The sequence below is a fragment of the Pipra filicauda genome, unplaced genomic scaffold (assembly GCF_003945595.2).
Source record: "Pipra filicauda isolate LSUMZ 115617 unplaced genomic scaffold, ASM394559v2 scaffold1454_size13001_pilon, whole genome shotgun sequence".
Taxonomy (NCBI): Eukaryota; Metazoa; Chordata; class Aves; order Passeriformes; family Pipridae; genus Pipra; species Pipra filicauda.
In genome coordinates, this window is record NW_024103934.1 from 1 (window position 1) to 12,991 (window position 12,991).

Consider the following 12,991-nt stretch of genomic DNA (forward strand, 5'->3'; position numbering starts at 1 on the left):
GTCCTTAGGGTGACCCAGGCCTGGCCCTGTGGTGACCTGGGGGTGTCCCCATGACCCCGTGGTGACCCGGGGGTGACCCGGGGGTGACCCGGGGGTGTCCCCTGTCCCCAGGGCGGCCCTCGTTGCCCGCAGCCTGGCCGAGATGCCGGTGTTGGTGTCCCTATGTCCCCATGACCCCGTGGTGACCCCGTGGTGACCCGGGGGTGTCCCCATGACCCCGTGGTGACCCCGTGGTGACCCGGGCCTGTCCCCTGTCCCCAGGGCGGCCCTCATTGCCCGCAGCCTGGCGGAGATGCCGGTGTTGGTGTCCCTGTGTCCCCATGACCCCGTGGTGACCCCGTGGTGACCCGGGGGTGTCCCCATGACCCCGTGGTGACCCCGTGGTGACCCGGGCCTGTCCCCTGTCCCCAGGGCCGCGCTGATTGCCCGCAGCCTGGCGGAGATGCCGGCCCGCGTGGCCGCCTGGCGCCGGGAGCGGGAGCAGGCCCGGGCGCGGGCGCGGGCGGAGGCGTCGCGGCGGCAGCGGCTCCTGGCCGAGGCGGGGCTGGGGGGGCTCCCCCGGGCCGGGCCCCCCGGGCGGGGCTCGGCGCGGGCGCAGGAGCTGCTGGAGGAGCTGGAGCGGCGGCAGCGGCGGGAGGAGAAGCGGCGCCGGCGGCAGGAGCGGGAGGAGGCGGCTCGGAGCGCGCTGGCGGCGGCCGAGGCGGCGGCCAAAGCCAGGACCCCCCCGGGGACCCCCCCGGAGGGCACCGGGACCCCCCCCGAGGGGGCTGGGACCGGGACCGCCCCCGAGAGCAAAGGGACCCCCCCTAAAAGAACGGGGGGCACCTCCTGACACCGGGAACACCCCCATACAAATGTCAAAGAACCAAACACCACGAGAGTGCCGGGAGCCGACCCGACCAGCAGAACGTGTGGCGACCTGCCTTACCCCCCCCACAGCAGTGCTCAGGGACCCACCCGAGAGTGCCACTGCCCCCCCCGCAGAAAGGAACGTGGTGTGGGCACCATCCTGCCACCAACGGAAAAACCCAAGAGAACCCCCGACATTTACCAAAAACCCCCGCCCTCAGTGCCGTTAGCGCGAGAGGGAAGGAACCCAAAAGAACGGGTTTCACCTCCTTACAACCAGAACCCCAACGCCAGTATCTACCAAGCCCTGGAAACAGCGCATCATAACCCCCTAAAGATGCTGGGAGCACCCCCGCCAAAAGAACGGGGGGGCCCCTCCCTTAGACAACCCCCCTCCACGGACCCAGGCCCCAACCCAACAGTTCTGGGGAAACCGCCCTTACAGTGCTCAGAACGCCGCCCCCAGAGTGCTAGGGTCGGACCGGCGGCGCCCGCCAGGAGGTCAGAAACCCCCCGAAATAACAGATGTGATGGTCCATAACCATTAGCCCCCTCAAATTCAAACTGTGACCCGGCCCCCAACCGAGGGGGGGGACCCCCTGAGAGCACCAGGACCCCCCCCCCCAGGAGTGCCAGGGGGTGTCTCCTGACCCCCCCACCCCAAAAAGTTCTGGGACCCCCCCCCCCTCCCCAAATACAACAGGGGTGACCTCCTGACCCCAGAGACCCCCCCGCCCCCCAAAAAAAATCATGCCCCGACACCCCCCAAAAACGGGTTTAAAACTCTGCCTTTAATCGATTTTTTTTTGTTTTGTTGTTTGTTTGTTTGTTGGGTGTTTTTTTTTTTGCCGCCGTTTTTTTTTTATTTTTATTTTATTAATTTTTTTTTTTTGGTTGTTCCTGCGGCGGCCCCTGGCCCACCCCCCCCCCGCCCCGCCCCCCCCCCCCGTGCATGACAGGGAGGGGGGAAGGTTTTAGGAGGGGGGGTGGGGGGTGGCTGGGGGGGCTTCCCACCCCCCTCCCTCGCCCCCCCAACCCCCCATCCCCGGGTTCCCGGGGATTGGGGGGGTTGGGTGGGCGAGGGAGGGGGGAAAAACTGATCCCCCTGTGCTTGGGGGGCCCCCCCAGGACTGAGGGGGGGTCTGGGGGGGTTGGGGGGGGGGGTCTCTCAGTCGTCGTCGAAGTTCTGGCTGAGCAGGAAATTGGCCGCCAGGTTCTCGTTCTTCTCGCAGGCGAAGTAGGCCTGGATGACCAGGCTCTCGGGGAACCCCAGCGCCTTCAGCTGCGAGGGGGGGGCACAGTGAGAGGTGGGACCCCCCCACAGGGTCACTCTGAGCTTCAGGGGGGGCTACAACCCCCCCAGGGGTCACTTTGAGCTCTTAGGGGGGGTTTGGGACCCCCCCAGGGATGACCAGGCTCTCGGGGAACCCCAGCGCCTTCAGCTGCGAGGGGGGGGCACAGTGAGAAGTGGGACCCCCCCCCCGGGGGTGACAGGGGGTTTGGGACCCCCCCAGGGGTCACTCTGAGGTCTGGGACCCCCCCAGGGGTGACCAGGCTCTCGGGGAACCCCAGCGCCTTCAGCTGCGAGGGGGGGGCACAGTGAGAGGTGTGACCCCCCCACAGGGTCACTCTGAGCTTCAGGGGGGGCTACAACCCCCCCAGGGGTCACACTGGGGTGGGAGGGGGGACGGGAACCCCCCCAGGGATGACCAGGCTCTCGGGGAACCCCAGCGCCTTCAGCTAAAGGGGGGGGCCACAGTGAGAGGTGTGACCCCCCCCCCGGGGGTGACAGGGGGCTTGGGACCCCCCCAGGGGTCACTTTGAGCTCTTAGGGGGGGTTTGGGGACCCACCCAGGGATGACCAGTCTCTCGTGAACCCAGGCCATTCAGCGGCGAGGGTGGGGACAGTGAGACGTGTGGACCCCCCCCCCCCGGGGTGACAGGGGGTTTGGACACCCCGGGGTCACTCTGAGGTCTGGACCCCCCCAGGATGACCAGGCTCTCGGGGAACCCCAGCGCCTTCAGCTGCGAGGGGGGGGGCACAGTGAGAGGTGGGACCCCCCCACAGGGTCACTCTGAGCTTCAAGGGGGGCTACAACCCCCCCAGGGGTCACACTGGGGTGGGAGGGGGGACGGGAACCCCCCCCAGGGATGACCAGGCTCTCAGGGAACCCCAGCGCCTTCAGCTAAAGGGGGGGGCACAGTGAGACGTGTGACCCCCCCCCCGGGGGTGACAGGGGGTTTGGGACCCCCCCAGGGGTCACTCTGAGGTCTGGGACCCCCCCAGGGATGACCAGGCTCTCGGGGAACCCCAGCGCCTTCAGCTGCGAGGGGGGGGCACAGTGAGAGGTGGGACCCCCCCACAGGGTCACTCTGAGCTCTTAGGGGGATTTGGGACCCCCCCAGGGGTCATTCTGAGGTCTAGGGGAGGTTTGGGACCCCCCCAGGGATGACCAGGCTCTCGGGGAACCCCAGCGCCTTCAGCTAAAGGGGGGGCACAGTGAGAGGTGTGACCCCCCCACAGGGTCACTCTGAGCTTCAGGGGGGGCTACAACCCCCCCAGGGGTCACTCTGAGGTCTGGGACCCCCCCAGGGATGACCAGGCTCTCGGGGAACCCCAGCGCCTTCAGCTGCGAGGGGGGGGGCACAGTGAGAGGTGTGACCCCCCCCCCGGGGGTGACAGGGGGCTTGGGACCCCCCCAGGGGTCACTCTGAGGTCTGGGACCCCCCCCAGGGATGACCAGGCTCTCGGGGAACCCCAGCGCCTTCAGCTAAAGGGGGGGGCACAGTGAGAGGTGTGACCCCCCCACAGGGTCACTCTGAGCTTCAGGGGGGGCTACAACCCCCCCAGGGGTCACTTTGAGCTCTTAGGGGGGTTTGGGACACCCCAGGGGTCACTCTGAGGTCTGGGGGAGGTTTGGGACCCCCCCAGGGGTGACCAGGCTCTCGGGGAACCCCAGCGCCTTCAGCTATGGGGGGGGGACACACTGAGCTCAGGGGGGGCCTTGGGACCCCTCCAGGGTCACACTGAGCTCAGGGGGGGCCTTGGGACCCCCCCAGGGTCACACTGAGCTCAGGGGGGGCCTTGGGACCCCCCCAGGGTCACACTGAGCTCTGCCCCCTCCTCACCCTCTCTGTGCCTTCTTTTGGTGACAATTAACCCTGGTCCCCCCTCCCCAATTAACCCGGGTCCCCCCTCCCTGCCCCTTCCCCACCCTGTTTCCCCCAAATCCCCCCCCCTCCTCACCCCCCTCTCAATCCTGACCCCCCCAATCCCCCCGGCCCCCCACTCACCCTCTCTGTGCCTTCTTTTGGTGACCCACCCCCCAAGTAACCCTGGTCCCCCCCCCCCAATAAACCCTGGTCCCCCCCCCCAATTAACACTGTTTCCCCCCCTCCCCAATGAACCCTGGTCCCCCCCCCCCAATTAACCCTGGTCCCCCCCCCAATTAACCCTGGTCCCTCTCCCCAATTAACCCTGGTCCCCCAAATCCCTCCCACCCCCCCGGGCCCCCCCGGGCCCCCCCCGGCCCCCCACTCACCCTCTCTATGGCTTCCTTCTCCTGGGGGGTCACCTGGATGTAGTTCATCTGGGGGGCCTCGTCCCCGATGGCCCCCCCCTCCCCCTCCAGCTCGCCCAGCTCGCCCAGGGGCTCGTTCAGCATCTGGATGAACTGCTCCTGGTGCTGGCTGATTTGCTGTGGGATTTGGGGGGGTCAGGGGGGGTTTGGGGGGTCAGGGGGGGCTGGGGGCTCAGGGGGGGTTTGGGGTCTGGGGCTCGTTCAGCATCTGGATGAACTGCTCCTGGTGCTGGCTGATTTTGCTCGGGTTTGGGGGGTCGGGGGGTTGGGGGGGTCCGGGGGGGTCGGGGGTTGGTGTCGACATAAATAAAACAAATTTGAACACGGGTATGCCGTGACATGGAGGGGGTGTGCACACTGTGTGTGCGGACTGTGGTGTATATCAGCGGACACACGTGGTCTTCGGGACAGTGGTAGAGTGGGTAGTGTGTGTGCAGGGGGGGCTCGGGGGGGGTTTTGGGGGTCAGGGGGGTTTGGGGTCTGGATGAACTGCTCCTGGTGCTGGCTGATTTGCTGTGGGATTTGGGGGGGTCAGGGGGGTTTGGGGGCTCTGGAGCATATTTGGGGTCTGGGGGGGTATTTGGGGGCTCAGGGGTTGGTTTTTTAGGGATCTCAGGGAGAGGGTTTGGAGGCCTCAGGGGAGGATTTTGGGGTCTCAAGACAATATTTGGGGTCTGGGGGGGTATTTGGGGTCTGGGGGGTTATTTGGGGTGTTCAGGGGGAGGATTTGGGGGCTCAGGGGTGGGTTTTTTTAGGGATCTCTGGGGGGTTTTTGGAGGTCTCGGTGGGTTTGGAGGCCTCGGGGGAGTATTTTGGGGTCTCGGGGGGGATTTTTGGAGTCTGGGGGGGATTTCTGGGGTCTCAGGAAGATATTTGGGGTCTAGGGGGGGATTTGGGGTCTCAGGGGGGAACTTGGAGGCTCGGGGGGGATTTGGGGGCTCGGGGGTGGGTTTTTTTAAGGATCTTGGGGGGGGTTTGGAGTCTCGGGGAGGGTTTTTGGGGTCTTTTTGGGGGTCTCAGGGAGGGTTTTGGGGGATCTCAGGGGTGGCTTTTTGGGGTGTTTTTGAGGATTCTCAGGAAGGGCTTTTAGGGTTTTTGCAGGTCTCAGGGAGGGTTTTTGGGGTATTTTTTGGGGGTGTCAGGGAGAGGTTTTGGGGTGTTTTTGGGGTGCTTTGGAGAGGGCTTTTGGGGTGTCTCAAGGAGGGATTTTGGGATGTTTTTGGGGTGTCTCAGGGAGAGGTTTTGGGGTGTTTTTGGGGGATCTCAGGGCTGGTTTTGGGGAGTCTCAGGGAGGGTTTTTGGGGTGTTTTTGGGGTGTCTCAAGGAGGGTTTTTGGGGTGTTTTTGGGGGGGTCTCAGGGATGGTTTTTGGGGTGTTTTTGGGGTGTCTCAAGGAGGGTTTTTGGGGTGACTCAGGGATGGGTTTTGGGGTGTTTTTGGGGTATCTCAGGGATGGTTTTTGAGGCGTTTTTCGGGTGTTTTTGGGGGGTCTTAGGAATGATTTTTGGGATGTTTTTGGGGTGTCTCAGGGATGCTTTTTGGGGTCTCCAGGGATGGGTTTTGGAGTGTTTTGGGGAGGGTTTTCGGGGTGTTTTTGGGGTGTCTCAGGGGTGGTTTTTGGGGTGTTTAGGGGAGGGTTTTCGGGGTGTTTTGGGGTGTCTCAGGGGGGGTTTTTGGGGGGTTTTGGGCGGGTTTTAGGTGTTTTGTGGGGTGTGTAGGGGGGGGGGGCTGGGTTTCGGGGTGTCTCTGGAAGGGTTTTTGGGGTGTTTTGGGGAGGGTTTTTGGGGTGTCTCAGGGATGGTTTTTGAGGTGTTTTTGGGGTGTCTCAGAGGTGGTTTTTGGGATGTTTTTGGGGTGTCCCAGGGGTGGTTTTTGGGGTGTCTCAGGGATGTGTTTCGGGGTGTTTTTGAGGTGGTTTTGGGGTGTTTCAGGGATGGGTTTTGGGATGTTTTTGGGGTGTCCCAGAGGTGGGTTTTGGGATGTTTTTGGGGTGTCCCGGGGTGTCCGGGGTACCCAGGGTTGGTTTTTGGGATATTTTTGAGGTGTCCCAGGGGTGGTTTCGGGGTGTCTCCCGGATGGTTTTCAGGATGTTTTTGGAGTATCCCAGGGGTGGTTTTGGGGTGTTTTTGGGGTGTCCCAGGGGTGGTTTTTGAGGTGTTTTTGGGGTGTCCCAGGGGTGGTTTTTGGGGATGGGTTTGGGTGGTCCCAGGGGTGGTTTTTGAGGCGTTTTTGGGGTGTCTCAGGGAGGGTTTTTGGGGTATTTTTGGGGTGTCCCAGGGGTGGGTTTTGAGGTGTTTTTGGGGTGTCCCAGGGGTGGTTTTGGGGTGTTTCAGGGATGGGTTTTGGTGTGTCCCAGAGGTGGTTTTTGGGGTGGTTTTTGAGGTGTTTTTGGGGTGTCCCAGGGGTGGTTTTTGAGGTGTTTTTGGGGTGTCCCAGGGGTGGTTTTTGGGGTGTTTTTGGGGTGTCCCAGGGGTGGTTTTTGAGGCGTTTTTGGGGTGTCCCAGGGGTGGTTTCTGAGGTGTTTTTGGGGTGTCCCAGGGGTGGTTTTTGGGGTGTTTTTGGGGTGTCCCGGGGCTGTTTTGGGGTACCTGGAGCAGCTGGGGGTTCTCCTGGCCCAGCGGCTGCAGCAGGGCGGGCAGCAGGGCCGGGTTCTGCTGGATCACCTGGCGCATGTTCTGGAACTGCGGCTGCTCCCGCAGGAACTCCAGGGGGTTCTCACCTGGGGGCGGGGCCGGCAGGTGAGGGGGTGGGGCCTGGCTAAGCCACGCCCACACTCTCACCTGGAGGAACCGGCCAAGCCATGTTTGGGATGGGTGGGTGGGGCCTCCTTCAGCCCCACCCCTTTGTGGTGAGGCCACACCCACCTCAGTGTCAATCATGCGTCAGGCCACACCCATAAAAAGGGGTGTGGTTAACAGACCACACCCATTAAAGGGCGTGGCCCAGACAACTGTGATTCACCTCAGCCACACCCCCCAAACCAGGCGTGGCTTATCCAGGCCACACCCACAAATGGAGGTGTGGTTTATCTGGGGCACACCCACAAGAAGGGGTGTGGCCTGCTCAGGCCACACCCTCAAAAAGGTGTGGTTTATCTTAGCCCCACCCACAAATGGGGTGTCATTAGCCCAGGCCACACCCATAAATTAGTGTGACTTATCCAGACCACACCCACAAAGGGGTGTGGTTTATACAGGACATGTCCCGAAGTGGGTGTGGTCTATTTAGGCCACACCCCCACAAGGACCACAGCGATTCTTGACACCCCCCCCAGAAGGGAGGGGCTCAAAGAGTGTGGCCCCACCCACGGAGAAGGAGGGGCCTCCAGGGGTGTGGTCAGTGCCGGCCACGCCCCCTGGGCGGTGCCAGGTGCCCCCAGACCCACCTTCGGGCGGGGGCTGCTCGGGGGGGCGGCTCTCCTGCACGGGCGGGCGCTCGGGCTCGGGGCTGCCGGGGATGCCCTGGGGGGGGGACACACCCAGGGGGGTCAGGGGGGTCTGGGGCACCCCCAGGACCCCCCCAGGGACACCCCCAGCCCCCCCAGGACCCCCCTCACTGGGAGCAGGTCCTCGGTGGCGCAGTGGGGGGGGGTTTGTAGCTCCCACCCCCAAGCCCTCCTCGGACCCCCCCTCACCCCAGGACCCCCCCCCAGCCCAGTGTGAAGCCTTGAAGACCCTCCCAGGACCCCCTCCCTACACCCCCCACCCCTCCCCAGCCCACCCTGACCCCCAAGACCCCCCTGAGCCCCCACCCAAAAGACCCTCCAGTCCCCCCACCCTGGGGGTTGTTGCAGCTGGTGGGGGGCCCTGAGCCCTCCCCCCCCAACTGCCCCCTCCTTGGACACCCACAGACCCCCAGGACCCCTCTGAGCACCCCCAGGACCCCTCTGAGCACCCCCAGGACCCCTCTGACCCTTCCAGACCCCTCTGAACCCCCCAGTCCCCTCTGACCCCTCCCAGGCCTTTCTGAACCCCCCCAGGCTCCTCTGAGCCCCCCTCATCCCCCCCTGACCCCCCCAGACCCCCCTGAGCCCCCCCAGGCCCCCCCTCACCGTGAGCAGGTACTCCACGGCCCGGTGGGGGTTGTTGTAGCTGGCCCTGAGCGCGGCCACCACCCGCTCGCGCTCGTAGCCCATGGACACGATCTCGGAGAGCATCGTCTCGTACTCGGAGCCCGTCACTGGGGACCCCCCGGGACCCCCCCGGTCAGCTGGGAGGGACCCCGGGGGCCACAGACCCCAAAACCATCCCTTCTTTCCTTCCCAGCCATTGGGACCCTCTCCAGGATCCAGAGACCCCAAAACCGCCCCCCCCCTTCCCTTTACAGTCACTGGGACCCCCCAGGTCAGCTGGGAGAGCCCCCCCAGCCCCAGGACCCCCCCATTTACAGTCCCTGCACCCCCCATCAGTGCTGGGATGGGACCCCCAAAGAGCCCCCAGCCCCAAAACCTCCCCCCCCCCTCCAGCCCAAAGACCCTCCCTCACTTTGTCTGGGTTGAAAAAGAGCCAAAATATCCCCTTTTTACCCCATAACCAAGACCCCAAACCCCAAAGACCCCCCCCATTCTCACTCCTGGGCACCCCCAAAGCCCCCCCAAACCCCCCCAAAGCCCCCCAAGCCCCCCAAAGCCCCCCAGGACCCACCGAGGGTGGAGGCGGCGTCGGCCGAGCGCCCGGAGCCGCCCGGGGGGGGGACGGAGCTGCAGGACGGGGGGGACACAGCTGGGAATTGGGGATTTCGGGGGGCTCCAGCCCCCCCAACCCCCTGAGACACCCCCAAATCCACTGTGTCCCTCCCAAATCCACTGTGACCCCCCCAAAATTCGCTGTGACCTCCCCTAAATTCACTGTGTCCTTCCTAAAATTTACTGTGATCCCCTCAAATCCACTGTGACCCCCCCAAAACCCCCTGTGACCCCCCCCAAAACCCCCCCTCAAACACTCTCCTGTCCCCCCCACCCCCAAAATTTGAGTGAATGCCCCCCCCCCCAGTTCCACCCTCCAAACTCCCCCCAATCCCCCCCAGCCCCCCCAAGCCCCCCCTTACCCAGCAGTGGGCTCGGGGAGGGTGGGGGGGTCCTGGGCCGGGGGGTCCTCGCTGGGGGGGGCGGCCGGTGGGGGGGGGGCGGCGTCGGCGGCCGGGGGGGGCCCCGGGGGGGCCGCGGGGGGCTCGGAGGGGGCCCCTCCCTCGGGGGCTGCCGAGCCCAGAGAGGACTTGGCCTGGAGAGGGGGGGTCAGGGGGGGTTAGGGGGGGTTAAACCCGCCCCATGACCCCCCCCCCAGACAACCAAAATACCCCACAATCCCCCCAGACCCCCCAGGACCCCCCCGGAGTCCCCCCCAACTCCCCCTCAGGGACCCCCAAAACCCTCCCAAGGACCCCCCAGACCCCAAAACCCCTTCCAAGGACCCCCCAAATCCCCCTCAGGGACCCCCAAAACCCTCCCAAGGACCCCCCCAGAGGCCCCTCAGACCCCCAAGGACCCCAAAAACTCTTCCAAGGACTCCCCAGAGTCCCTCCACAGCCCCCTCAGGGACCCCCAAAACCCCTCCCAAGAACCCCCTGGAGTCCCCCCAAATCCCCCCCACGGCCACAGGGACCCCCCAAAACCCCTCCCACCCTCCCGAGACCCCCCCCCAAACACTCAAGAGACCCCCAAAATCCCCCCCGGGGACCCCCCAAATCCCTCCCAAAGACCCCTGAGAGCCCCCTGGATCCCTCAGACCCCCCCCCCCAAAATTCCCCCCCGACTCCCAGGGAGCCCAAAATCCCCCCCTGATCCCCCAGCCCCCCTCCCCCCCCCCGGGGGGGTCCCACCTTGGTCACCATGACGACCACGAAGTTCTTCTCGTCGATCCGATACTCGCGGATCGGGACGTCGTCGCTCAGGATCTTCCCGGCGTAGATGAGCTTCTGTCCCGCCACGGGAAAGGCCTCACTGCCCTTCTCGGCCTCGATCTTCTCCTTCAGGGCCCTCACCTGCACCGGGGGGGGTCAGGGGGACCCAAAATGCCCCGAAACGGCCCCAGAAACACACCCCAAATACCCTGAAACCACCCCAAAACCACCCCAAACCCACCCTCAAAATACCCCAGAAACTGCCCTTCTCGGCCTCGATCTTCTCCTTCAGGGCCCTCGACTGCAGCAGGGGGGTCAGGGAGACCCAAAATACCCCGAAACAGCCCAAAACCACTCAAAAAACACACTCAAAATACCCCAAAAACACCACCAAAAACTCGGCCTCGATCTTTGCCTTCAGGGCCCTCCCCTGAAGCAAACGTGGTCAGGTTTATAACACCCCAAAACGGCCCCAAAACCACGCCGAAAACACACACAAAATACCCCGAAAACAAGCCCCAAAACAGCCCCCAAATACCCCCAAACCAGCTCCAAAACACAGCAAAAATACCCCAAAACCACCCTCAGAAACAGCCCCCAAAACCCCCCAGAACAGCCTCGAAGACACCCCTAATAACAGCCCCCCAAAAACACCATTAACGCGGAGCCCCCTCAGGGTGGCACCCCCCAGAAAAGTGGAACAAACCCCACAGAAAAGGGGGGATAAACCCCCCAGATCGGGGTCAGGGGGTCACGGAGCCCCCTCAGGGTGACACCCCCCCAAAAGGTGGAACAAACCCCACAGAAAAGGGGGGATAAACCCCCCAAATCGGGGTCAGGGGGTCACGGAGCCCCCTCAGGGTGACACTCCCCAAAAAGGTGGAACAAACCCCACAGAAACGGGGGATAAACCCCCCAAATCGGGGTCAGGGGGTCACGGAGCCCCCCCAGGCGACGCCCCCCGGTTCCCCCCCAGATCGGGGTCGTGAGGACACGGAACCCCCGGGACGGGCCGCGGGTGGGGTGACCCCCCCCTTCCCTATTTCCCCCCCCAATCCCAACCCCGGGGGTCTCCGGCCCCCCCCCCCCGCGCCCCCCTCAGCCGGGAAGGGAAAGGGGGGGGGGGGCGAGGCCTCATCCCCTCCCCCTCGCTGTGCCCTCCCCCCCTCCCCGCGGCCGCACCGTCTCGTGCGGCTCCATGCGGATCTTGAAGGTTTGCTGCTGCAGCGTCTTGAGCGTCACGGTCACGGCCATGGCGGGACGGGCGCGGGCTCGGGGCGGCTCCTCCCGGCGGCCCCACAACATGCAACTCACGCCGCCGCCATCTTAGGAGGCGGCCCCGCCGCTTCCGCCGCCCTCGCGGAAATGGCGTCAGCGCCTTCCCGCCCTTTGCCTCCCTCTCCCCCCCCTCCCGTCACGTGACGCGGGAAAAGGGGGCGGAGTTCGACTCCGCCGTCACGTGATACAAGGAGCGTATAGGGGGTGATGGTCACGTGACGCGCGCGCGGCGCGCTCGTGTCGGGGGGGGTTCCCGCCGGTCACGTGACGCGCGCGCGCGGCGGCACAAAATGGCGGCGGGCGCGACATGGCGGGGGAGGGGGAGGAAGAGGAGGAGGAAGGAGATGATGATGAAGGTGAAGAAGCTGAAGATGAACGAGGGGTCCAGGGGAGGCTTGCAGTGGTCACTGGGGGGGCTCATAGGGGTCACCACGGGGAGGGTTTGCCAGGGTGGTGAAAGATGAAGGATGAAGAAGAAGGATGAAGAAAACGAAGCAGAAAAGAAAGATGAAAAGGAGGAGGAAATGAAGAGACATAGAAAAGAAACACGGGGGGGGGGCCTGGAGGGGCTCAAGGGGGTCACTGGGGGGTCCTGGGGATGCTCAGAGGGGGCTCAGCAGACGAAGAAGTGGCGGAAGCGGCGCCGGGACGATCGTTAATTTAATAGAAACCGGATCGCGACACCCCCGTACAGTCCCGTGCGACCCCCACCCTGCACCCCCTCCCCACACCCCGTCCTGAGTCCTCACCCCCCGGGGGTCCCGCTCGCTCCTGGGGGGCCCCGGTGGGTCACTCCCAGGGGTCCCCGTCAGTCCCCAGTGGGTCCCGTGTCACTCCCAGGGGGCCCCTGGGGGGTCCTGGTCACCCCTGGGGGTCTCCCCCGGTTGTCCTGGGGGGTCCCAGGGAATCCCCAGGGTCCCTGGTGGCTCCGGGGGGGTCCCTGGGGTTATCCCAGGGCTCCTGGAGGTCTCTGGTGACTCCGGGGGGTCCCCGGGGGGGTCCCGGCTCCCGTAGAAAAGAGTCCAAGGTCTCACAGAGACAGAACGGCCCCCGGGGGGGCCCTCACAGCTCGTCCCGGGGGGCTCCCCCCTCGCCCTCGTCGGGCTCGGCCTCGGGCTCCTCGTCCTCCTCCTCGTCCTCGTCCCCCTCGTCGTCCCCTTCCTCCTCCTTCTGCTGCTTCTCCTCCTCCTCCTGCTTCTTGCGCTGCTCCTCGTCCTGCTGCTCCTTCATCTTCCTCTCCGCCTCCTGGGGGGCACGGGGGCTCAGGGGGGGCACTTGGGGGGCTGGAGGGGGCCTGGGGGGGCTCAGAGGGGGCTGAGAGGGGTCCGGGGGAGGTCCTGGGGGGGCTCACATGATGTCACTGAGAGGGGTCTATAGGGGATTCTGGGGGGGCCAAGGGATGGTCAGAGGAGTCACTGGGGGGTCCTGGGGGGGCTCAGAGGGGTC

The 12,991-nt window shown here is 65.2% G+C and overlaps 1 protein-coding gene across 2 annotated transcripts; it reads right to left on the bottom strand.

Moving 5' to 3' along the window:
• Positions 1 to 1,917: 1,917 nt before the first annotated feature.
• On the bottom strand, positions 1,918 to 11,646 carry RAD23A (RAD23 homolog A, nucleotide excision repair protein). Of its 2 annotated transcripts, none has more exons than XM_039378724.1 (9): positions 11,450 to 11,643; positions 10,247 to 10,408; positions 9,476 to 9,648; positions 9,073 to 9,128; positions 8,481 to 8,608; positions 7,815 to 7,890; positions 7,018 to 7,148; positions 4,392 to 4,547; positions 1,918 to 2,131 (listed from the first exon to the last, which is right to left on the bottom strand). In XM_039378724.1, exons 1-9 carry the CDS (start codon positions 11,570 to 11,572, stop codon positions 2,018 to 2,020), a joined length of 1,119 nt encoding a protein of 372 aa, XP_039234658.1. In that variant the 5' UTR covers positions 11,573 to 11,643; the 3' UTR covers positions 1,918 to 2,017. The 2 variants fall into 2 exon arrangements, with proteins under 2 accessions (XP_039234658.1, XP_039234657.1); XM_039378723.1 differs by lacking the exon at positions 1,918 to 2,131 and adding an exon at positions 3,729 to 3,818 and having other exon boundaries at positions 11,450 to 11,646.
• Positions 11,647 to 12,991: the final 1,345 nt, after the last annotated feature.